At 44.6% G+C, this 26,759-nt stretch overlaps 2 protein-coding genes across 9 annotated transcripts in view; both read right to left on the reverse strand.

Annotated features, from left to right (window-relative positions):
- Positions 1-11,817, reverse strand: part of IL10RB (interleukin 10 receptor subunit beta) — a 32,783-nt gene extending 20,966 nt beyond the window's left edge. Inside the window, exon 1 of one of the 7 annotated variants that reach the window (XM_029603566.1) lies at positions 11,799-11,817. Coding sequence is in view for 4 of the 7 variants with exons in the window: in XM_029603563.1 (XP_029459423.1) it covers positions 11,272-11,367 (96 nt within the window). In the remaining 3 variants the exon portion in view is untranslated. Of the gene's footprint in view, positions 1-11,271; positions 11,532-11,798 lie in introns of those variants that run through there. The other 6 variants (XM_029603562.1, XM_029603563.1, XM_029603560.1 and 3 more) reach the window with 6 other exon arrangements.
- Positions 11,818-15,521: 3,704 nt separating this feature from the next.
- IFNAR2 (interferon alpha and beta receptor subunit 2) overlaps positions 15,522-26,759 on the reverse strand; it is a 42,835-nt gene continuing 31,597 nt past the window's right edge. For both annotated transcript variants that reach the window (XM_029603567.1, XM_029603568.1), the window contains exon 8: positions 15,522-18,251. In XM_029603567.1, coding sequence (XP_029459427.1) covers positions 17,556-18,251 — 696 coding nt within the window. In that variant the 3' untranslated portion in view covers positions 15,522-17,555. The remainder of the gene's footprint in view (positions 18,252-26,759) is intronic.

A 26,759-nucleotide genomic window follows, 5' to 3' on the forward strand; every position in this document is an offset into this window, starting at 1 on the left:
ATACCAGAACAGCACTGACTTCCAGCACTCAAACAGTAACGACTACCTAAGAAGAGGGAACACTGAAAATATTATACCAGGCCTTAAGACACCAATACACCTCCTGTTAGGAAAATGAAACAAGCCAGGCTGCTATAGAGCCCTGCACAGAAACTACCTGCCAGCAGAAAACCTCACCTCAGTCACATGTGCAGACCCTCACCTAACAAAGAAGAGAGACCATAGAGGGGCGTGGCTATGCTGGCAGCCTGAGCACACGCGTCTCCCTCTCGCTTCCTAGGAACCGGCGGGGCTCGTTCAATTTACCGGTTCCCTGACATCTGTATCTGTCAAATAGATTATATGCCAATTACCCTCCTGCAACTGAGTTTTGGAGTTTGTAAGTAGTAATAGTAAGTAGTAATAGTGGGACGCCTGAAGTGCCAGTCGCGATCACAACATTGGGGGTGAAGACAAAACAGCGACAGAGCCCTTACCTGGAGGGCTCTGGCCTCTCTGAGGCGGCCCTGAAAGATCTCACCTGGGCTGTTTCGGCGGCGCTCAAGGACCAGCTGCACCAGATTCAGACATCAGTGGATGATGTTTGATCGAATGGAGGCCTATGCATCCGCTATGGTGGGGGTGCAGACTACACTCAGGGCTTACGAGGAGTAGCCGGCTATGCTGGAGCGTGTGAGCGCAGGACCCATCACAAATCCTTAGAAGATAAACTGGAGGATTTGGAGAACTGCAGTCACAGGAATAATCTGCAGATTGTGGGGGTTCCGGAAACGTTATCTGGAGAAGAATTGATAAGGCTGCGAAAAGTGGATCCCCAAACAGCTGCAGGTCAGTACAGCTGAAAGGCCCATCTTAGAGCATGTGCATCAATTAGGGGCTGGGGGGGACCGAACCAGTCACTGCCACGCCAAACCATTGTTTGCTACTTAAACTACACGAATAAAGTTAGAATCCTGCAAGCTTACCGGAATTGGAAAAACCTCACATACCGAGAGGCTAGACTCCTACTGTTTTCAGATTTTTCCAACAAAGTACAAGTGGCATGCAAAGAATTCTCTCCATATTGCACTCAGCTGTATCATCATGGGATCAAATTCACCCTTCAGTACCCAGCGAGGCTGCGAGTCTCTCTGATGAGACTGATATTTTCCTCGGCTCCTGCTGTTAAAAGAGTTCCTCGATCGACTTCCAGGCTGAGATGGTCATTGTTACATTGTCTTTCAACCATTTTTTCACACAGCAGACTGACTTGTTAATCCTCTTAGGATCAAGGTCCCTTGTTTTTCTGGCCTTTTTGGAATGCACAACTAACTCTGGGACAATTTGTGTGTGTGGGTGTGAATATATATGTGTGGGTGGGGCTCGTGTTCTATAAGAACATAAGAACACAAGAAAATGCCATACTGGGTCAGACCAAGAGTCCATCAAGCCCAGCATCCTGTTTCCAACAGTGGCCAATCCAGGATACAATTACCTGGCAAGTACCCAAAAACTAAGTCTATTCCATGTTACCGTTGCTAGTAATAGTGGTGGTAATTTTCTAAGTCAACTTAATTAATAGCAGGTAATGGATTTCTCCTCCAAGAACTTATCCAATCCTTTTTTAAACACAGCTATACTAACTGCACTAACCACATCTGATCATTTTGGCCAGGTGCACGATAGTATACTCCTATCACTATACTCTTACCCAACACACAGTACAATCTATATGGGTAGAAATCTCATAAGTGTTTAGTCTCTTGCATGATTTTTTATCCTGTTGGTCTCTATACCCTCCCGGACAAAGTGCTACACCCCCACCAAGTTGATCCTCCCTATCATTGTGGTATAATTTGTACCCTAATATAGCACTGTCCCATTGGTTATCTTCTTCCACCAGGTCTCTGAGATGCCAATTATGTCTCATCATTCACTCCTATACATTCTAGTTCTCCCATCTTATTTCTTAGACTTCTGGCATTAGCATACAGACATTTCAAAGTGCGTTTGTATTAACAACCTTCTTTTCAGTTGATATGTATAATCTGGAATTCTTTAGCTCAGGTGATTCTTTACTTATAGCACATGGGCTACTTTGCTTTTATTGGAATGCCAAAAGATACATTCCTCTGAAGCATGCACTGCTGAGTGACCATTGGCTTTCCCACTTGTGCTAGTTTAAAAGCTGCTCTATCTCCTTTTTGAAGGCTGTGTTGGATGAGGGGCCTGGAGTACTTATCTAAGATCCTTGCCGGTTCCGGAAGCCCCCAATTGGCAGTGGGCACACCCTTTGGCGAGGAGAGAAGGAACAACCTCCTTGCCGCTTGTTTTTTTTTGTTAGGAGGGTGCCCCTACTGATTGAGGTATTGAGAGTTAAGGTTTATTATGTCTGGGTGGTTGGTTAAGGTTTGGCTGTTGTGTGTGAATGGGTGAGACTGGGGTTGTATGTTTGTTGTCCCACCTGAATCCCACGCTTCTTTTTCCATTGAGTATTCCAGCTTTTTTTTTGGGGGGGGGGGGGGGATCTATGCTGGGGAATCCCACTCTCCATGTATATCTCTATAATGCTATGGATGTATGCTATTTTTGACCCTAATGGTTAAGCTTGTTCTCTCTACTCTTAACATAGATGATTTGCCCTCCCCAATTAAGAGGAAAAAGCTTTTAATGGACTTGGAGACGTGGGGTGCAGGTTGCTTTTCTGGAAGAGACTCACTTGGAAGATGGGAAGCATCGCAAGCTACAGCAGGAATGGGTTGGTCATTGTTTTCTTCTCAGCGGCCTGGTGTGGCCATACTTATTAGCAAACTTGTCAGCTTCACCTTGACAAAATGTTTGTCTGATCCTAATGGGCACTATTTTATTGTGGATGGGGAATTACAGGGTGTTAAGATGGTACTGGTCAATCTTTATGCCCCCAATATATATACCCAATACTCAGTTTTGTTTTCTGCTCTTTGGCTAAAGTAGCTGCCTGGGAGGGTCATGAGTAATAGTGGGAGAAGACTAATCTGGTAGTCAATCCTCTGGTCGATTGCAAGCCATCCAAGACCCCTAAGCAAGCTCAGGCAGATAAGGAAGTGGGCTTCATGTTGCATGAGCTACAATTAATCAATGCCTGGCATACTCTTCACCTGGAGGATCAGGAGTATACTTTTTTTTAACTCATGTCCATCAGGTTTATATTCTTATTTCCGAATTTCTTTACAACAAGTTAGTGGCTAGTGAGATTCATGATATTCCCTTTTCAGATCATGCTATGGTACTGATCACACTGAACTTACTCCCCCATGCCTCTGGCTCAGTTTCGGCGGAAGATGCAATCCTATCTGTATAACGATAAATGTTTTGCTGTATTTCTCCAAGATAAATGGAAGGAATATGTTGAGTTTAATCTGACTCCTGATGTTGATCCCATCACTTTTTGGAGCATGGCTAAGGCTGGGCTGCTGAGCCATATATTGGCTTATCACACTCGTGTTAAGTGGGATACGGATTTCTGCCATTTTGGCACTTACTAAGAAGATTATGCTTTACGTCGGGCTCATCAGCAGAACTTGGACAGGGATACACCGGCGAGTTTGGATGCCACCTGTCGGGAACTGAACTCCCTACTTGATTCGAAAGCGAAAGAATGTTTTATATCTTAAATACAAAACTTTACCAGTGGGGAGACAAATTGGGTAAATTGCTAGCCCAGTTGGTGAACTCTGCCAGACATCGAAGGGTCTTATCACTCACATCAGGGACAACTTGATGAATCTCACTACCACTTCTAATATTGGAAGCTTTTGTTTCATATTATAAGTCTCTGTACACCACTGGACCATCTAATACACAAGCTTACCAGGATTTTTGGGGAGGGCCTGGATCTCCCTGTTTTAAGTGCACATGTGCTTTTGGAAATGCCGATTCACGAAGCAGAAATTTGCAGGCTATCCGGCAGCTGAAGCTGCTGAAAGCACCGGGGCCTGATGGTCTTAGACCTGAATTTTACAAACTATTGTGTGATCATATTCTGCTGCCCCTAAAGAATATATGTTTCAGGCAGCTCAAAAGCAGGGGGAGTTTGATAGAGGACATAACCTTGCTACTGTGGTCCTGTTGCCCAAGCCCGGACGGGATCCTGCTTTAACCTTGTCCTACCGGCCCATTTCCCTCCTTTACCAAGATATCAAATTACTGGCCACAGTTTTGGCTCAGCAGGTGAATTCAGTCATCACTGAAGTAGTAGGCCCAGATCAGACAGGATTTATCAAAGAGCAGCTTTCTAATACTAATCTTTTTAAAACTTTGCTGACTGCTCTTTCTCCTGCGAGTAATACTTTTGACTAGTCTTTCTCCTTAGACTTGATGCTGAAAAAAAAGCATTCAACTGTGTGGAGTGATCTTATTTGCATCAAGTCTTGGAACATTATAACTTTGGGGATTCTATGTTGGCTTGGGTCAAACTGTTATATCATTCTCTCCAGGCACAACTGTTTGTTAATGGGGCTCTCTCTGAGGCTTTTCTATTAGGAAGGGTGACTAGGCAGGGCTGCCCCCCTTCTCCATTGTTCATCCTTGCTCTGAAGCTATTGGCAATAAAGGTATGAGCTCTTCGCTCGATTCAAGGCATCCAGATTAAGAAAAAAATCATCATATTAAGCCTTTTTGCTAATATGTTGTTTTATGTAGGAAAAGCCAGTGGATTGTTTGGGGGTCATTATTACTGTTATTAATCAGTTTGGATCCTTTTTGGGGCTTCGGATTAATTATGGAAAGTTGGTGGTTTTCCCTTGTTCTCCTACTTTACTGGCTATCTGGGATGGGCCTTTCCCATTTACCTGGGCAGGATCTCATTTTAAATACTTGGGTATACAGGTGGCATGCTCCCTGGAGGACCTCTATGCCATCAATATTGATGCCACTATGAATCATATCAAGGCATTACTGCCAAAGTGGAAAGCACTCCCTTTGTCAGTACTAGGATGTTGTGCTCCAATTAAAAATGGTGATCCTCCCGAAGTTATTTTATCCCTTGGAAATGCTTCCAGTATGGCTCTCTGCCTCAACTCAAAGTGTATCACTCTTTAGTGTGTCATTTTTAATAGACAGGCGAGGACTGGAGAAGATGTGTTGAGGCCTGACCGTAAGAAGAGGTGTGATGCTTTGCCAGACTTATGCATCTTCAATGCTACATGTCTTATGTGCTATTTACAAGAGTGGGTGTCCGGTCGTCCTAAGTTTGACATTGAGAGCTTGATGCCAGAATGGGTGGCTCCTTTTGCCCTGATTAACCTAGTACATCTCCCAGTGAGCAAATTGTTCTCTATGAAAAAAACTTTCCATATTTTGGTTTCAGGGTCTGAGGAAGGTCTGGGTTTGGTGACAGGGGCTGGGGGCTCACAGTGTGATGGTCACCCCCTTTGTCCTTGACAGGCAATCTGAATTTTGGCTCGGATTTGGGAGATTACATTTTTCAATGATGAGTGGGGATGGGCCTTCGCAGTGTAGTTCAGAGGGTGGACTGATTCGGAATGTCTTTACTCCTTTAAGCAACTGCTGGAGAAGTGAGACATACAGCGATTTATTTATTTTATTTATTTATTTGTGTTTTTATATACCGAAGTTTGGTACAGGCCTTCACGCTGGTTTACATCTAAAACAACTTGTTACAGCAAATTTCATAACATATAAAACAGATATATATAACATATCAGTTTTGTGCGTTTCTTCAAGCCCAGCACTATTGGCAACATTTCTTTGCTTGCTCTTACTGATGATCAGGACAGTTTGAGCCCACGCCCAAGTTCAATAAAAAGCTATATGGGCTAGACTTCTCTCTGTATTGCCCACTCCCCACCTGACTAGGTTGGCTGGGAAGTGGAATGCAGAACTTGGAGAGGATAGCTCATGCTTATTTGTAGGTACTAATCAGCTGCCTATATGAAGGAAATACAGTTTAAGCTATAGCACAGGTCTTTCATCTCCAGGGATAGGGGAGTTTTGATGAATCTGTGGGACTCTGATATCTGTGTAAAATGTAAGATTGCTCCTGGTACTTTTTATCATATGTTCACTGGGTGTCATAAATTACAATCTTTTTAGGATGGCATATGAAGTATTTGGACAAACTTTTGGGGTTGTGATTGTTCTCCTGGTCTGGGGGTCTCTGTATTTTTGTTATTGGGGCTGTTTCTTATCACAAGGGGGGCAGATGCTTTTTAGAGGTGGCATTCTTCTAGCCAAAAAAGCTATCCTGATGCATTGGAAATTTGAGGATGTCCTTCCTTTGATCAATGGAAGCCTTGATGCGGCAGACAGCGCAAATGGAACTACTCTGGAAGCGAGACTTGGTCTCCTCATGTTCTCCTGGTCTCCAATGTGTACTTTGCTTATGGATAAGTTACTCTCTACTCCTTGAGGTGTACTTGCCGCTAGTTTCTGGAGTCTGCCTTCTTCAGGCTTCGGGGCTTTTTTTTTTTGCTATATAGTCCATGGGTTTATCGTGGTAAGGATTGCATGTATTGTAGTGGTTGTGGGTGTGTATGGTTGTTGTACTCTGGGTTGCAGTTTTTCCTTAAGTTAGAAAAGTTGGTCACTTTGTAGCTATTTGTACCAATATGAGTTCTGTGCCGAACTTTTCTGTACTGTTTACTATATGAGCCAATAAAAACAAAGACCATAACTAGAAACATGTAGACAAAACTGAACTGGAAACTACAACAAACCAGACTCCTTATGCAGTGCAACAAAGGGAAAAGAAACATCACCAGTCCTCAAAACCAACCAAGAAATAAAGCCATAATAAAAAACAGGATTTCAAAACAACTGCCTCCTCCCCTCCTTTTCATTCAGTTTCTGTCTTGGGCCTGCCAAAAAAAAGCCCACCTCCTTAAGAACATAAGTTGCCATATTGGGTCAGACCGAGGGTCCATCAAGCCCAGCATCCTGCTTCCAACAGTGGTCAATCCAAGTCACAAGTACCCACATATTAATTAGATCCCATTCTACTAATGCCAGTAACATCAGTGGTCCCTCCAGCATCTCAGTCTTTAAAAACCTGTCACACCGCTATGTCTTCAGCCCCCCCCTCCCTGAGTCCATGGCCTATGCAAGAGTATGTGCCCTAAGCAAACTTTATACCCTTGTACCCCACACAAGTTAGAAATTATGCATTAATAACAGATTTTACATGAAAAAAGTACAATCTTCTGAGGTAAAAAATATCACAACATAATATATTTACATGCACCGCTGTAGTACCCAACTAGACTACCCTGCCAAGAGACATTTGGAACCCATATGGCATTTGGGCTACTGTAATGCATACGGAGTGGGCTTGACCCTCAAAGCCATGAGTAAATTACAATTACTATATAATAAACCTCCCACACCAAAAAACAGAACTGCCAACACTTTAAAAGTCCAACCTCACCTACGAAAAGTAACACTAAATTACACCAGGCCCTAAAACACCAAGATACCTCATATTAGGAAAACAGAACAAACCAAGCTGCTATAGATTCTTACATGCTTAGCTGAATACCTGTCCTCGGTCACACATGCAGAACACAGACAGATCCTCATGAAATACAGGAAAAGAAACAAAATAGAAAAAGGAACATGCAGGCAAAAACTGAACTGGAAATCACAAGTCAGACTTTATGCAGTGCAATTATCAAATCAGAACAATCACCAATCCTCAGACAAACAATAAAATCAATAAATATAATAAATCATCTACTAGATAAGGGAGCCCTGACCGACGTGCCGCAAATGCGCAGTAGAGAGCAGCTCTACCGCGCATGCGAGCATGTCGGCCAAAGCAGAGCGTGCCCGGAAAAAAAAAAATGGCGCCTGCTCCTTAGGAGTAGGAACAGCGGCAAGCAGGAGCAGCAGGAGTAGTAGCGGCGGCGGCGCGCGCGAGGGAGGAGCAGTAGCGGTGGCGACGCTCGCGAGGGAGGGACACCCCCCCTGTCTGTCGGTTGTGGATGAGCTGGGAGGGGAGTGAGTGAGCTGAGGAGGGGAGGGAGGACAGAGGGGGGAGGGAGGAGAGAGAGGGGGGGAGGGGGGTTGGAAGTGGGAAGGAAATGGACCGAAAATTTTTTTTTAAATGAAGCCCGTTGTTACGGGCTTAACGGCTACTAATAGTATAAAAAATACTAATAAAAAGAATATTTTAAAACAGCTGATGAATGGAAGATCCAATAACTAAAATCTTATGGAAAATTTAAAACAAATTGTACAAACACCAATAAAATATTTCAAAACAGCAGACACAAACATCCAAAAGTCATACTAATAAAGATTAAAAAAAAAAAAAAAAAAATGTATCCCACTCTCCATACCTGGGAAATTTTGATTTCTTCACCCTGAGATTGTTGTGCATCCCTCTCCCACTAATCCACAAGCTCTCTCACAGGTAGATATACTGTAGATTTATATCTTCGTACACACACATTCATATATGCTTCCCCTACATATACACACACGATCCATATCTCACACATACATGCTTATATACTGAACATGCATGCTCCGTCCCTCACATACTAACATGAAGAGAACACCCTATGCTTCAATAGCACAACCTTTGATATAAACTGCAGAATTTACAGCTTACTACTATTTAGACCTTTTACGCCATCATCCCTAGAGCTTGGTGTTTGCATCTGTCTCAATGCTCCCTCTTACACACACACTCCTTTCCCAGCAGCCCTAGCCTTCCACTTCTACCCTACGGCAGGTTGGGAACTGCCTCACAGCTTTTTAAATTGTGGCCATCAGGTGGCCCCACAGCTCCCTCATTTCTGTCACAACTTGCAAGTCCTTTGGATTGAGTGGAGGAATAGCCTAGTCTAGTGGTTAAACAGTGGGCTATGAACCAGGAGACCAGCGCTCGAGTCCTGCAGTCGCTCTTTGTGATCTTGGGCAAGTCACTGTGGCAAGATTGATACTGCCCACCTGGAGAACCAGCTGGGCCCCCCCCCTCTGATAGCAGGCAGACACACACACACTGGGACAAGGACTGGGCTTCACCTGTATCAGCCTCTTCCCCTGCAGTTTGAACCCTTGGGTTCCAAGGCCAGACGGACTTAAAGCAAGGGTCTGAAGAGAACAGCCAGGCAGGTCAGTATCCAGGCAGTAGTCAGGCCAGATGGAGATCAGGCAACACTGGTATCCAGGCAGTGGTCAAGATCCAAAGAGAAAGTAGCAGGACCAACAGCAACTACAGGCAAGGTATGACAGGGACCAGCTACTGAGGCACTGGCTGGTTGCAAGCACTCTCTTATACATCTGGCCACGATGTGATGTTATCAGCCAGCACCCCAGGAAGTCCCAGCTGCCAGGCCTATAAAAGAGGAGCTCAAGGGAAACAGGAAATGCTACATGCGGCAGGCGTGGGATGCTCTGCCAGGAGCACTTGGAGGTAAGAGGCATTACAATTTGAGCCACGTGGCAGTTGAGAACCAGTAGGTGGCCCAACAGCTCCCTCACCTCAACCACTTGGTTCCAGAACAGGAGGGTCCAGAACCAGCGGACAGCCTCGTGGCATGGCCTTCTTCTGGCTGCCTGGCAGAGATGGCTGGCAGCATCTTTCTCCCTTACCACCTGGTGGATTGGGGGTGCGGTGGCATTATCTCCGTCACTAGCCCCCTATCCTTCACGTGAGTTAAGCCCCCAGGCCACAGCACTGTGCAAATGCACAGCGGGTTGCGCCGGCCCTGCAGCAAGCTCAAAACAAATCATAGGAAAAAAAAGTGTTTTTTGCACTCAGCACACTATCAAGCTGTGGAATCTGTTACCAGAGGATGTGATCAAGGAAACTGGCATAGCAGGGTTTAAAAGATGTTTGGACAAGTTCCTGGAGGAAAAAGGCCATAATACATTTACCAGGTAGATTAAAGATAGCTATTGCTATCCTTGGAAGCGAGCAACAGGAATTACAACTACTTTATAGAATCTGGCAGTTAGGACCTGGACTGGTCACTGTCAGAGACAGGAAGCTGGGCTCTATGGACCTTGGTCTGACCCAGCATGGCAATTCTTATGTTCTTATGAGAAGTTTGCATACAAAGGAGGCAGTGCATGCAAAGCTGCCTCATGCATCGTCATTGTAGACAGCCTGAAAACCAGACTGGTTAGGTGTGTCCCAAGGAAAGGGTTGCGACCCCTTTCCACCAGAGGAAGACCACCTTTACTGATGCAGTAACATAGGGATTAATACAATTATTGATTCAGAACCAAGAAAACAGGTGATCTCAACATACATCTCAAAAAGACGTTAAAAAAAAAAAAAACTTGTTGGAGCCAAACCTGCCTCTAAGATCAATGTCCGTTTGAACTGTTTTTATGATGCGTTTCTATTTACGGATGCTAATAGCTGTAATCCACGCTGAACAAATGTTTTGGAGGAAGTGGAATACAAGCTTTTTTTTTTTTTTTTTTAAATAAAATTAATCAGTTTGGTTTTTTTTTCATCTGAGAACAGTGAACAGCAAAATTGCACTAGGCACCAGAAGACGGACCAGCTCTCTGTTCCTATGGCACAATAATAGTTTTAACTTGAAGGAACTTTACTGATATCTTTGCTTTTGTTATCTTAGTTCGGTCTTCCGATATAGACAGTATATAAAAATCAGTAAATAAGTAACTAAATAACCGCACCAAGCTGTCCCAACTGAGAGGTATATCATCATATACAATGCTTAACAGAAAGGGAACCTTGGAGAGCTTTACTTCTCTTTGTGCTCAGGGACACAAAGTCACCCAAAATGCTTAAACTCGAACGTCGAGCTTTGAAAATACAACAAAAATGACTCACAAAACGCAATCAAAGTTGACTTTGGTGGTGCAGAGAACTCTCAGCAGGGAGATAAGGCAAGGTCCTCATAGTTACACTTCAGATCCTGGTCATATAAGTTCATGACGTACAACATTTAGCTTGAACTTAATTGTATTCCTTAGACATAGAAGCATTATTTCAATCAGTGCCTAACACACACATATATATATATATATATATATATATATATATACATATATATATATATATATATACATATATATATATATATATACATATATATATATATATACATATATATATGTGTGTGTGTGTGTGTATATATATATATAGCTATTACTTGTCAAAGTCCAGGACTCACGAATCCTTCAACTGCACAAGGAATAAGCACGGGAGGAAAACTAACGCCTGATCCAACTCACCCTTTCGGGTTAAAAATAGGCTCCGCCCGGCAAGAAACACTTCCCCTCCCTCCCTCCAACATTTCCATTACCTACCGTTTCAGGTCTGCAAGGCCACGGCAGTGCTGCCCACTCACCTGCTAGCACGAGGCAGACAGCGAGCAGACTCTGCCGCCAGAGGGACGCGGTCATGGCCGGAACCAGCCTCGCTCTCCGCTAGACTGCGGTAAGAAGCCGGCGGGCGTCGCACTTACAGGAAAGGCAGCGCGCGCGAGTGGGCGGAGCCCCGACGCCTTCCCCGCACGCAGGTGGTTTCCGACCCTCCTTCGGGGCTTGCCGAGACGAGAGAGGCGCAGCCGGCTCTTACATCACGCGCAGCCCCATCTGGCCGCTGGGAGGGGGCGCTTTTAAAGCGCTTCACCTTGCGCTACATGTACGAAAGGCTTTCGCCCGTTTTCTGGTCGATGGGGAAAAAGTCTCACGCCGGATGCTGAAAGCGCCTTCTCTGCCGTGGCAGAGCTGCCAAGCGGGAATAATTTTTAATAAGGGTCTTTCCAGCGATCGACATCAAATATCCCCCCCCAAGCACCTACCTGCCCCCCGGAGAAATGAATCTTATTTACCTTAGTGACAACCGATACCAGCTGCTTTCCTGCCCTCGCCTGTATCTAGCACGGAAAAGAAAAAAAGCAAGAAACTATTACCATAATGAAAATAAACATTACATTTCCAGCCTTTGCAGTTTGATGACTATCAACTGCCTTTGTTTTCCACAACTTCCCTCTCTACCTCGCCCCTCTTTTTACAACTTCTTTTCCTGCCTTCCTCTCATTTATTTAGATTTTCTGTTCTCTTTTCTCCAGTTGTGTATATAGTCAGGGCCTGTGCTAGGTTTTTTTGCAGCCTGCAGTTCATACATTCTCTGTCCCGGACCCACCCAAAAAAAAAAAAGCCCAGCTCCCTTCAGTGATGATAAACTTTAAAAACTGACACCCCCCCCCCCCCCCAATACCAATGGCTCTTGTAAGGGTATTAGGTGCCCTAGGCAAACCTTATAGCCTTGCACAACGCCCCATGCCCCATTCCACACACAGTTAAGTTATGCATTTATATTTTACACAAAAAATATCAAAGTACAGTATTCTGAGGTAAAAATATCACATGCGGTACCCCGCCACGCGTTGCAGTGGCAGAGTCAAGTTCTTTTCCCTCCCTCCCCCTTCCCCTTGCTCATTTACCTCAGTCACTCATCCTCCTCCCCCTTGGTCACTCACCCCCCCTTCCCTCCCCTGTCCCCACTCCAACTCTCTCCTCTCACACTCACCTCCCCCCTCATTCTCCCTCCCCTCGCCTACTGCCTACCCTTCAGAGCAGAAAACTTTTGTCTTTCTATTGCTGTGGGAACCCCCCACCCCCCAAAAAAACCCCCCAATCCCAACCCTTTAAATCAAATTTATTTATTTTATTTATTTAAAAACATTTCTATACCGTCTTTCAAAAGCGAAATCGCTCACCAAAACGGTTTAAAAAAAGAAACATAAAAATTAGAGAAAAATAAAATGAAAATAAAATAATTAACAACTAAATTAAATAAATGAGTAAAATAAAGTAAAATATAAGTAAACTATACAAACAAAAGATAAAGCAAGAATGAAAAAGCAAAGAAAGTACAATAAATTCAATTAAACCCTAAATCTAATAAAATCTCTTAATAATACCGTAATTAAAATTAACTATGCTCAATTATTTTACAAAGATAAGTAAAGTCAGAAATAAGAGTAAAAACTGATAAGGTATCCACCTAATAACCTATTGATAATATGCTGCGAGTACTATGATGTTAACAGTATAAGCCAATTTATTCCCAGCTAAATTATGAGATTCTGTACCTAAGTCCACAGTCACTTCTTTAAGCAATTGCAGAAAGGAAAAAAAAAGTATAACATTTCAGGGTTAATTATAGTCCTGTGTCTGAATCCCCAAACGCTTTTTTAAAAAAGTGTGTTTTACAAATTTTTTAAATTCGGTGTGGTAAATAATAACCCCCCCCCCCCCCCCAAGACCTGGGAAATTTAAGTTGTTGGTGCTACATGTGGTCTGTCCCTGGGCGTCTGTGCGCATTATGTAGCCAAATAGGGGAGTGCCTAACCAAATTTGCACTCCCAAATTTGTTTTGTGGTCTGGGGAGGGCTATTTTGGTGCATTCTCGAGATCGTGCAAGTTTAGTGTATGTATTTGTGTGTGAACCTCCCTCTTCCCCCAAAAATCAACCCTATGAGAAATGTTCTCTTAAACTAACCACCCCACACTCTCCTGCCCCCTCCCCCAGCCCTGCGAAAAACAGTAGCCCACCCCTCTGCCCCCCCAGAGTTGCCAAATGAATGAAACCTGCCCCCCCTCGTGACCCCTCCCCAAGATGTTCGCAATAAATTCATTACCACCCCCCGAGACCTGATAAAAATGTCAGTCGGTGGAGCGAGCGTTCAGGAGTGGTCCGGGAGCGATGTATTGGCGTTGGTCCGTCGGCTGCGAGCAGTGAAACGGGTTCCGACGGCCCTTTGCCCTTACTATGTCAGTGGGGTGGAGCAATGGCAGCGGTAGGTCCTCTGACATAGTAAGGGCAAAGGGCCGCTGGCTGCCAGTCCTGAAAATGGCGCCGACAGGCCCTCGCCCTTACTATGTCACATGGGCTACTGCCGTCATTGGTGTCCCCGAGTGGCATAGTAAGGGAAAGGGCAGTCGGCGCCATGTTGATTGCTGGCAGCCGACGGCCGTCGTGCAGGAGATGTGTCCCGGACCGGTCCTGGCCCCCCGCTGGAGCCTTCCGGACTTCTGTCAGGTTTTGTGTGTGTTGTGAGGGCCTGGGAAGTAAATACATTTGGCATGTGTGTGGGGGTGTGAGGCGGGTGGTTTTGTGTGTGTTGGGAGGCTGTGGGAAGTAAAATTTGGGTGCATATGCAGCTAGTATATGCAAAGGGGCAAAGTGATACATTTATATGTGGTGCACAGTTACATGCATAAATGATACCCTGTTTACCTATATAACATTTTGAAAATGTATGTAACATAGTAAATGAGGGCAGATACAGACCAGCTGGTCCAGCCAGTCTACACAATTATCTTCCTCTCCGGTTTTCTACCACTTTGGGTACAGCAGTATATAAGTTTCCATATTTAAACCAACATTCGCTCTGCACCACCCTGTCTCTTTTACATGGTCTCTCACCACTACATCTGCCCCATACCTGCTAATTGCTGTGAGGGTTATATTGGCAGCTGCTTTGTGCAGAGTACTGTGGTCCTCTTGGAAGCCCAGTGTTGCTGTACCACTGCCCATACATTAGGGTTATAATAGCATTCTGGGGTTACTGTAGCCTTCCTGGAGACCTGATGCCACCATACTGTTAATGTCCTTTTCAAGGGCAGTCAATGCTGAGTGTGTAATAAAACTATGTGCATATTTTAAGACGGCTGAAAATCGATATTGTCCATTTACAATTTTATACACAATGCTTTACTTTGCAACTTGAATGTCCAACTACATTTTTAAAAAATTAGCCCTAAATGTACTAATCGCACAAAGTATCCAAACTGTGTATGAGTAAAGCAGGTTTGACTTAATCCAAAACCTTGGCAAACGTTCTTTCTGCCAGCAAGTAAATGGAGGTAATATTACAGAGGGAAAAATATTTTTTTGGCTAAACTCTCTAATGACATACAATAATATCACATACACAGAGAAATCAAGTATATTCAAATTTATCAAATTATTTATTAGAAATCACAAGGTCTTTCCCTATCTAGACATTAAAATCTAAACTCACACACTCATTCATCAATCACACATCATATAAAAACATCCATATACATGAACAATATTCAAAGGTCAATAGTTACAATTGATTGCAATCGGTATAACAGTATCAGATATGTAACATGGTTTTTATATCAAACCCTTCTCTTATCCGTCCAACAAAGGATCTCTTTGTTTCGCCTAAATGATCAGGCTTCCTCAGGGACTAACAATATCCTGTAGCTGGTCATATCTCTCAGGACTTGAACTCTGGTTCCTACACTCTCAAGAATCATAAATTTTCATGAACTTCCAGTTTATCACCAATATGACCAAAGGTAATTACTGCTCTAAACATTTTCCGAAATGTGCTTTCAACCGCTACTATTTTCCATGTCTCTCGATAATGTCAATCATTACCAGACAAACCGCTACTCATTTCAGTCTTTGAATGACTTTAAATTCCAAATATGTCTCAATAAATCCATTTCAGGAACCTTGCAGATTGTGCTTCATTGTATCTGGTCACGTGCAGATACAATGAAGCACAATCTGCAAGGTTCCTGAAATGGATTTATTGAGACATATTTGGAATTTAAAGTCATTCAAAGACTGAAATGAGTAGCGGTTTGTCTGGTAATGATTGACATTATCGAGAGACATGGAAAATAGTAGCGGTTGAAAGCACATTTCGGAAAATGTTTAAAGCAGTAATTACCTTTGGTCATATTGGTGATAAACTGGAAGTTCATGAAAATTTATGATTCTTGAGAGTGTAGGAACCAGAGTTCAAGTCCTGAGAGATATGACCAGCTACAGGATATTGTTAGTCCCTGAGGAAGCCTGATCATTTAGGCGAAATAAAGAGATCCTTTGTTGGACGGATAAGAGAAGGGTTTGATATAAAAACCATGTTACATATCTGATACTGTTATACCGATTGCAATCAATTGTAACTATTGACCTTTGAATATTGTTCATGTATATGGATGTTTTTATATGATGTGTGATTGATGAATGAGTGTGTGAGTTTAGATTTTAATGTCTAGATAGGGAAAGACCTTGTGATTTCTAATAAATAATTTGATAAATTTGAATATACTTGATCTCTCTGTGTATGTGATATTATAGCAAGTAAATGGAGACAGAATAAAAAAAACTTGACGCCTAGCACTGGTAGATTATCCTAAGTAGATTGGAACAGTATTTCCTTCTGCTGAGAGATAGAACAAAATGCACACAGAACATATATAATGGCCTTAAAGGAGGAACTGTTCTTTCGCCATCTGATAGCTGGAGGACAGTGCCCATGGTCTTGGCCTGCGCATGACACCTATTTTGCTACTTGCAGGTTTTGATTGAGGTTGTACATCTTTTTGAACAGTACTGGAATAATTCATATGTTCTTAAACTAAAATCTGAGACTTCTTCTCAGTGGTCGGCTTATGAGCACTTCAGGGTTGTGCTCATCTTCACCCTACTGACTTGCCTGCAGAGCCATGGCCTCTAGATTCAGCCCAAGAGAACGAGGTCAAGGAGAGTGAGGGGTGGGGGCAAGCAAATCACCAAACCAACTACACAAGATGTTCACAAGGGCTGAAATAAAGATGGCGGCGGCCTTGGAGCTTCTAGGCATGAAATCTGACTCCTGCATCTCAGTCAACTGAACGTGTTGGGGGGAAGGGGGGGGGTGACCCTTGGATAAGAAGCTGATTGGGACACAGCCCTTACAGCGATGACTGCTCACCAGCCAGCCAAGAATAGCACTAAAGGCAACTCCAAATGGGGAAGGAGAGAGATTAATGCAATGCCCGAGCTTGTTCCTTATTTAGCACTATGTGCTCCTAAGGGAAAGGAACATCCTTAGGCTGCTGCAGTACCACACTCGAAGGGAAGCATTTGGGGGTCTTCCCAATATAAAACTGAGTTAAGCAATGTAAGCTTTTTCTTCCCTTTACAAGGAGAAGCAGGTGAAGATGAGCAGGATCAACATAGCCAATATGAGTAAGAGAGCTCAAAGAGTTTAAGAAGAGAAGCAAGCCCACAGGGAAAATAACAATAAAAAAAAACAGGTAATGCCCTGTAAACAACAAATGATTCCACAGCACATTGTTAACTAGAGCCAGATTTACCAGGGAACACAAGTTTTTGCTAGGCATGATTAATATAGCTCAGGTTTCATCCACTCAGTCTTTAGCAGGAGTAGTATATTTTTATACTGGAATAGAGCATTTGTCTTTTTTAAAACTCAATGCGAATGTGTCTAGAACGACACAGGCTGTAGTTTCAAGGCTAAGGTTTCTGTGGCCTTCCCTGCAAAGATTCCATTGGCAACTCCATTCTCTACAATCATGAGATCAAGAAGGGTCATCCATGCCCTAAAACAACCATTTCTCCTCACAACAGTGAACTTCAGTAAAACAAAACAAAGTCTTTACAAAATGGCACATGTGTATAAGTACAGACGTTAAAAAAAAAAGTGAAATATACATTAGACAGAGTGGCTCATATAAAATCTGCTAAAAACCTGAGAACTAACATGTAAACCAGAGAAAGTCTCATCTCATGCTCAGAATACTGAAAAGTTTCATTTTCTCTTCATGTATCCAAAGTCCTGGTCCACATCAGAATCAGACTCTTCACTGTCAGTGGACAGAGCAGCTTCATGTAAAGGGCACATCTTGGACAGAAGAGGCTGGGTTCCCATCGTCAATGCTGTTGGCTCACACAAAAGGCCGCACTGAAGAGCACCGGTAACCTGTGCGATGAATGATTTTTCCAGGTCCTGAAATAAGAGGACCTGTGAGGATCCACTCTCCTCACAGGACCCCTCAGAATCACCCAGTAACACTGAATTTAAGTTGACATTAAAATTGCTGCAGTTTCCCGAAAGCTTGGAAGAGCAGGTCTCCTCTAGCAAGGGGGCAAAGTGCACGGAGCCTACGCTTCCATCTTCGTTGAGGACAGGCTGGCATGCTCCGGAATCAACTTTTTCGGCAGCCAGGAGAGTACTTTCCTGGTTACTTGTCTCTCCGAGCAGCGAGTCTCCGGCCCTGTTTGTGCTGGTGCTGGAATGCTCGCAGCTACTTGGAGGTCGCCCTCTGAAGTGATGGGTGTATTCAGGGTATCCATCGTCCTCCTCGCTGTCTGTCTCTCCCTCGTCATTGCATTCTTGCATTTTCTTTTTTACGCCTTTGGAGTCGATCTTCACAGCAGACAGAGGCTCGGGGGTCAGCTGGTCTTTGCTGCTGCAGAATGCCTGCTCCATGGATGGGAACTCATGCTACAGGAGAAAGAGACAGAGTTTAAAAAGCAATTCCTCAAAGATCAACTCAATAATTCTCACACAATGACCCAGCGACCTCAGGATGCGTCCATCTCCTCTAAAACCAGCAGAACTAGCTAGACTTCTGAAAAATAATACCTTGCCTAGTTACTGGTTTCCCCTGCTTCTGCTTTTGAGTCTTATTCATCCTTTATCATCTTAGGCTCAATCTTTTGTTTCTTATCTTTTTCTAGTGTATATTAGTCACAACCCTTGTCTTTCTTGGTGATTTGAGCTGTAATTCATGCACCCAATGTGATGAACACAGCAACCCCCCCACTCACTTAGATTCATGAGGCTACACTGGAGGAGCTTTCCAATACTATTCTCTTCCCGTGTAATAATATATAAATCAGAAAATAAAATGGGAATCAGTTACTTAGTTATAACTTTTAATTATCTAATTGTTCTCTCTCCCCCTGGCCGGAAAAAAAAAAAGTTCCATTAAAACGTAGCAATAGCGTGGCCGGATGGTGTTAAAATGTACTGGTGTCTGATCGACCAAGTCCTGCTCCTTACTCCCTTCATCTCCCTCAGCAGCATGGTGCAGGAGATTTAAACACATCATTTAAGTAACAAACTAAGCCAGAGATCCCCCTCCTCTCCCTGGCGTCTGTTACCTAAATTGCAATATTTTAAAACTCCCCTATGGTGCTGAATACCATACTTTGAGAACAATTTTCTTATTAGCAGACCTGTTTCACTCTTTTTGTTAAAGATCAGCATTAGGCGGCACAGGGCCGGCACGGATTTGATTTATTGGGCCAGGAAATCATAGCTAGAATTGAACAAGCTATGCTGAGTATAAAGTAAAGCAACGGGGAGGGTAAAAATGTAATAAACATGAGAAGATCTGACCCGGCAGTCAAACAGCAGAGAAATAGATGGAATCAAAACATCCTGTCACTAAGAGGCTAACGTAATAAAATGTGAGGGGCACAAAAATTCAGTGCACGTTTTTCTTTACTTGCACGCCAAAGTAGAAATCCGGATGCAGTAACCTAATGTCAAGCAAATCGACAGTTTCAACAACAACAAAAAAAAAGGAGTAAACTGAAAGGACGCGTTAAAAACAGGCATAAAATGAAACAAGTCCAGCAAAAGACTCTCCCCTTCTGTCAAACCTGCCCTAATTAGTGGAAAGTGTAACTAGAAGAACTGGAACTCAGAAACCTTTTTCCCCCAGGACCAGAAACTATCTCCACTCCCCCCTCCCCCCCACCTGCTCACTAAACCAATGGTTCTCAACCAGTGTGAAGGACTCACTGGTGTGTCACCAAAAATTTGACAGAGCAAGCCTGTGGGGGTAGATTTTCAAACGTGCGCGTGCTTCCCGGCTCGCACAAATGGACGTGCCAATTTTCTAACATGCGCTCGCTGGCACGTGCATGTCAGAAAATCCGTGGGCCGCGCATGTATGTGCGGGCGGTGCACGCAAGGGGGAGGGAGGGAGGGGGGAATTTTGCAATTTCCGCACGGCGACGTAGTCGGGCCTTCCCCAGTTCCCTCCCCCCACCTAAATTCCCTCCCTCTTCCCCTCTCCTCCCCACCCCCTAAAACCTACCCTTTTTTTTCTTCTTTGTTTTAAAACTTACTTCAGTTCCCGAGTTGAAGTAAGCTGCTCGTGCCTGCCGGCCCACGAGTCTTCGGGGAGCGCACTGTTAACCTGCCATTGGACGCGCGTTTTCCCTTACCCCTTATTCAGTAAGGGGCCGAAACCGCACATCCAACCCGCCGATCCTAATAGCGCCCTCAACATGCAAATGCATGTTGAGGGCCCTATTAGGTTATTCCCGCGCGATTCAGAAAACAAAATGTGCAGCCAAGCCGCACATTTTGCTTTCAGAAATTAGCGCCTACCCAAAGGCGCTAGGGACACGCTATTGTCCCTAGCGCCTCCTTAGTAGTGCAACACCTCATATAAATAGAGAATTGCGTGCCTGGGCGTGCGTCGGGAGAGCGGGCGCTCAATACGGAGCGCCGGCTCTCCCACACTTTTTTTAATGGTATCAGCCTGTCTTGTTGGGGAGTGAGTGGGTTATTCCTAGTCTCGAGGGTCGCAAATTCAGTTACCCCCAATGCTTAACCCATTTTTTATTTTTTTTTTTTATTAAAGGCTTGGAAATGTAACTCCTGGGTCAGAGGTAGAGCAACGTCAAGTCACATTTCTAGGGCTAATATTAGTCTCTGATGCTGTGCCTGCACGGTCCTGGAGCTCCTGGGTGTGGTGGTCCACCCTAGATTCAGAAAACTCAAGCCCCAGGACCACCGCACCCAGAAACTCCAGGTCCAGGAGCGTGCTGGCACCGCAACAAACTAATACCATAGCCCCAGAACACCTCTGACCCAGGAGTTACATTTCCAGCATTACAAAATATGAATTAAGCTTCAAGGCTTTAACAAACCTCTGTGCATGGAGGAGCAATAGCCAATTCCTTTATTTACATGGGATTTGCATGGAAGTGCGCTAATTTTAGTACTCGTTTTTAACTTGCATTTTGTGAGTGCTAAAAACCTTATTAAACTGTGAGTAAACTATAATTCACAAAACCGTGAGCTAAAATGCATGTATAGAAGTTCCCAGAGGTTAGCGCACCTTATTAAGCCAGGCCAGTACGTGACTTTCAGCCGCCAAGGGACACCAAAGGCAATTGTATGGCAACAGGAAGCAGCCCCCAAAGCTGGAGAGACTGAGCCCAATTACAGCCATGAGCGAAAAACCAGGAAGCTGCTCCTACCCAGCAGAATGCGGGAGAAGTTAAGAGTGTGCCACAGTCAGAGCGCAAACAAGAGCGTGCAAAACTCGCTGAAAGTGATTACTGCCACTGCCGCACAGGATGTAAAGGAAAGGAAAAAAAAAAAAAGGACTCTGGATGAAAGAATGAGATGAGACAGCCAATGATTAACACAATGCACAATACTGTAATAGAGCATTCTCTGGCAGGGGAAATGTGACCACAATCCGGGTGAATTGCTACAGTGTATTAAAATACCATCTACAGGCTGGGGAGACTGGAACTAAAGTCAGAACTCTTAAATTTGTGTCCAAAAAGCATGGAAGGAGAGATAAGTGAGGGGCAAGAGACTCTTACATTTTGAAGTGGCTTGCAATTAGTGGTCTGGAGGAGAGGCAAAAAAAAAAAAAAACCCTGACATGAGACGGTAGGCTTCTCGGGCATTTTCTTCATATTTATGGGTCGATTCAGTAAAGTCCGCGGGAAAGCGGGCGAATGCCCGATCTCCTGTGCTAATTAGGCCCGGCGGTAAAACCAGGCGCTAGGGACACTAGCACGTCCCTAGCGCCTCCTTTTGGACCGGAGCAGCGGCTGTCAGCGGGTTTGACAGCCGACGCTCAATTTTGCCGGCGTTGGTTCTTGAGCCCGCTGACAGCCACGGGCTCGGAAACTGGACGCCGGCAAAATTGAGCGTCCGGTTTTCGACCCAACAGCCGTGGGCTGACTTCAAATTTTTATTTTTTATTTTTTTACTTTTGGAAAGTTTTGGGACCTCCGACTTAATATCGCCATGATATTAAGTTGGAGGTTGCACAGAAAAGCAGTTTTTACTGCTTTTCAGTGCACTTTCCTGGTTCCCGACGAAATTAGCGCCTACCTTTCTGAAATTTCTGAAAGCAAAACGTGCGGCTTGGCTGCACATTTTACTTTCTGAATCGCGTGCGAATACCTAATAGGGCCATCAACATGCATTGGCATGTTGCGGGTGCTATTAGGTTCAGGGGATTGGACGTGCGTTTTCGGCCCCTTATTGAATAAGGGGTAAGGGAAAACGCATGTCCAATGGCGGGTTAACAGTGCGCTCCATTGGAGCGCACTGTACTATATCGGCCCATTAGTTAAAAAGGGAGCACTTTTTCACTCTTATCCCAGTAAAGGTCATCCCACACAAGTAAAGTGTGGCTATAAAGTGGACTTATCCGGGACGCCCCTGCCACTTAATTATCCAGGGTGTCATTTCACACTTTGACGCACGATACCCGTGTTTTCTTCTCACCGGATAACACACAATGGGGCCAATGTACCACCGTGTGGTTAGTGCCACAGCAAACAGCCACTACCGCAAGACATTTTGCTTGCAATACCGGCTCATTTAAATATTATTTAAATCCAATTTACAGCATGGAATTTGCCATCAAAAGTCCACGAAGTGTAGTTAAGTTTTCTGGAAAACTGTGGCTTTTGCAATTTCTTGTACCTAATTTTGCTGATGCTGAATTGCTAATGAGAACCAATTTTCATGATTTTTCAGCTAATTTAGTGTTTTAGCATAATTTTTGTAAATTGTTTCACATACGCAAAATTGTGTGATAGAACACACTCTTTACCACTTTAGCACATGTAAAACATGCCTGCGAAACTGTTCGCGGTTTAGTACATTGGCCTTAACGTTTGCCTCTTCTGTTAATAAATCAGTGGTATCTTCATCCCAACAATCGGGCCGATGCAGTAAACTGTGCTCAGGCTGAGCGCACTGTTAGCCCCCGTTTGGCCGTGCGTTTTTGACGCGCTATTTTTACCCCTTATACAGTAAGGGGTAATAGCGCGTGGAAAACACGCAGCCAACCCCCCCGCCCCGAAACTAATAACGCCCGCAACATGCAAATGCATGTTGATGGCCCTATTAGTCATTCCCGCTCAATCCAGAAAGTAAAATGTGCAGCCAGGCCGCACATTTTATTTTCATAAATTAACGCCTTCGGCCAGCACCAGGAAAGTGTACAGAAAAGCAGATACCCTTCTCACAGGATTATACAAAGGACAACCATATCTACTGGCACTTCTGGATATCTCATCTGTGTTTGATACCGTGAATCACTCCACCCTCCTAAACCGCCTCTCAGACATAGGTATCTCAGGAACAGTCCTCAGATGCTTTGAGTCCTTCCTCAGCAACAGATACTATAAAGGTCAGAATAAGCAATAAAGAATCCCCTCCCATCAGCTCTACCCTTGGAGTACCCCAAGGCTCTTCCCGCTCCCCTACCCTCTTTAACATCTCTCTCTTACCCTTCTGTCAGCTCCTCGCAAAACTAAACCTAACTCATTTCACGCCAATGATGTGCAGATTCTGATTCCCATAACAGATTCCCTCCCCAAAACCCTCATGTTCTGGGACAGCTGCCTTCACTCCATCAACCTCCTCCTCTCCAGTCTGAATCTCGTCCTCAACACGGCCAAGACTGAACTACTCCATATTTCCTCGGACCACAATAACCTTTCCCTCCCTGACCCCTCATCCGCCACAGCTGCCCAAGCAAGAGACCTCGGCGTAGTACTGGATAACAGACTAAACTTAAAAAAATTTGTTAACACCACAACAAAAGACTGCTTCTACAAATTACAAATTCTGAAAAAACTAAGACCACTCCTCCACTTCTATGACTTCCAGACTGTCCTCTAAGCTACCCTTTTGTCTAAAATAGACTACTGCAACTCCTTCCTTCTAGAACTCCCCGCAACTACCACAAAACCCTTGCAGATGCTCCAGAATGCCGCCACCGCCAGAATCCTAACCAATTCCAGCCGAGGAGAGCACATCACGCCCATCCTCAGGAAACTCCATTGGCTCCCTATCAGCTTTAGAATCCTTCATAAGTCTCTCACTATCATTTCACAAAACCATCCACAATCAGCACTCACTCGAGCTAAAAATCCCGCTACGACTCCACACTTCAAAAAGACCAGTTAGAACTGCTTATAAAGGAACCCTACACGTTCCCCCTCCCAAATCCATTCTTCACACCTCCACCAGGGAACGTGCCTTCTCTGCAGCTGGGCCATCCCTTTGGAACACCCTGCCTCCTGACTTATGCCAGGAACACTGCCCCCGGACCTTTAAAAAAAAAACTAAAGACATGGCTGTTCAAACAAGCCTATCAATAACCATATAAGCGGTAACGTTACATTCTGTATTCTTTATTCTATATTGTATATATTGTTCTACATATTTATTTTATATATATTATTGTCATAACATATATCATTTAACTGTTCTTACCATTGTTATTCCATATATTTACTGTAACTTAACTGTTCCTCTCTCCTTCCTCTCTTCCAACCTCCAAGTTCCTGTAACCCTCGTTCTTTGTAACTTACTACTTACCTCTTCCCTTAACTCTATCAGTAGCTATCTAGCTTATCGTTAAGTTAAACTCCCTTGTTTGATGTGAACCGATGTGATGACATGTGTATTGAATGTCGGTATAGAAAAGAATTAAATAAAAATCAAAACTGCTTTTCTGTACACCCTCTGACTGAATATCATAGCGATATTAAGTCGGAGGCCCCCCAAAAAAAAAAAAAATTTTTTAAATTTAAAAAAAAAAAATTTAAATCTGCCCGCGGGTTGGAAGATGGATGCTCAATTTTGCTGGCGTCCGTTTTCCGAACCCGTGGCTGTCTTAAGTCGAATAAGACAGGGAGAGTGTGCACTGGATGTGACTCATTTTGAGTGCTAGCAGCAGCAGCAGCAAAGGACCACACCAATTTCTCCCTTCTTCCTTGGGAGAAATTGTGACAGGTTGTCTTTGCCCCCTCTCTTCTGTTTTGGAAGAGAGATTGATGGGGCTTTCAGTGCTTCCCTAGCCCTTCTGGCCATATAAGTCCTCTCCATGTTCACACTGTCTGCTCCATGGAGGCTGGTGTGTCACACAACATTTTTGTTAATGTAGGTTCGTTTAATGTATGAAAAAGGCGGGAAAGACTTGCTTAGGGAACCCTAAAAGCAGCAGACTCTGTGCAGCACACAGTCCATGAGAATTGGCGGCATGGGGGGAGGCCCTGAGAAGTGGAGGCAAGCTACTGTAATAGAAAGGGAGGGGGTGAACCAGGAGGAGGAGGTACCTGTGCCAGTGCTGGCGAGGCTTCTGTCTGAAATGGCTGGGCCGAGCTCCGAGAGGAGCCGCTGGCTGTGGAACCAGCGAGTCTCCTGGAGCGTGAGGGTGCCAAGAAGGGAGTGAAAATGGGAAAGGGAGGGGGGGGGCTGCTGCAGGCGGAGGGAAAGGCTGGCAACAAGAATCAACTTTTACATAATGATGCGGCAGTGCTAGGGCAGGGAGTAGTCACTGAATGAGCCCATGAGAAGCAGCACTCAGCAAGTGTCTGAGTGTGTGTGTGTGTGTGTGTCTTTGTCTATGTCTGATTGAGAGTGTGCTGGCAGTATAGTGTCTCAATACTTGGCAATGGTTCAAGAACTGATATGGTTGGCAAGAGACTAACACCAAACCAGGAACCCAGGATATATGAGAGATGTAACCAAACCTGGGAGGGGAGAGACTGACCGATTGCATGGATAGAAGTGGGAATGCTGCTCAGTTTGTTCACCCCTGGTCTTGCATATGCTGTACTTTGTTTTTAGGGAAAAATGAAACATATGTTGGGAGATTGTTTTGTATCGGTTCTGCCAGGCTGCAGGTGATGTGATGGGATCTCTTAGCAATTAGCTTGGTGTGCTTTTGGAAGTTGTTGAAGCACGTGCTGCTGCACAGCACATAAGTGAGTCAGATACCCAGAGTAAGCCGGTTTTGAAAAAATCCCCCAGGCTGAAATTTTCCTGCTTTGAGCTGTCACCTATATCAAAAGCCAATTGGAAGGACGTCATCGCCGGCAATGGCCGCTTGATTTCGGGCTACTGCCCTGGCTCAGCTCAGTCCCTCTCCATCCAGCCCTGAACCGCTAGAATCGCCGGTTTTGAACGTCAACCTCGCCCGCTCTCACACAGCAGAGATGTCCCTGACACGGAAAAAAGCAGATTTGCAGCGTTTTTCATTTGCCAGCGCTGCGGTGCAGATGGCGGCAGAGGAGACAGAGGGGGAGCAGACAGGACAGGTGGAATCGGAGGTGAGCGCGGCTGGAGGGGACGGAGCGGGGAGGCATAGCGCCGAGTCAGGCCGAATTTATGGGCTGGTTTGGCGAGCTCAGGGACGCTATGTTGGGGCTGCAGCAAGATATCAAGGATCTGCGCTCAGAGATATCCAGGGAGATCGCAGCTCTGGGAGGCCGAGTGGAGGAGGTGGAAATCCGGCTGGAGGACCAGGCCTCAGAACTTGCCAACTGCAAGATAGCTCAGGACAGACTCCTAAAAGTGAATGGGGAGCTGCAAAACAGGCTGGAGGACTTAGAGAATAGATCATGGAGGGCTAATCTATGTTTTAGAGGAGTCCCTGAATCATCTGACTACACAGACTGTTAGCAAGTGGTAAATAGCAATTGTGCTCATATCCTGGGGCTTGAATCTGAGGGTTCTGAACCTACAGTGGTGGTGAAACTGGAAAGAGCCCACAGGTCTCTGGGGCCCCCAAAGGCTAACTGGCCGAGAGATATTGTTGTTTGCTTTCATAGCTATATGCAGAAAGAAGAAGTCGCCATGAAAGCACGCAAGACAAGACCAGTTCATTGGAAAGGAAACCGCATCGAGGTGTACCAGGACTTAGCACCTACTACCATTCGC

Source organism: Rhinatrema bivittatum, chromosome 5 (genome assembly GCF_901001135.1).
Source record: "Rhinatrema bivittatum chromosome 5, aRhiBiv1.1, whole genome shotgun sequence".
Classification (NCBI taxonomy): domain Eukaryota; kingdom Metazoa; phylum Chordata; class Amphibia; order Gymnophiona; family Rhinatrematidae; genus Rhinatrema; species Rhinatrema bivittatum.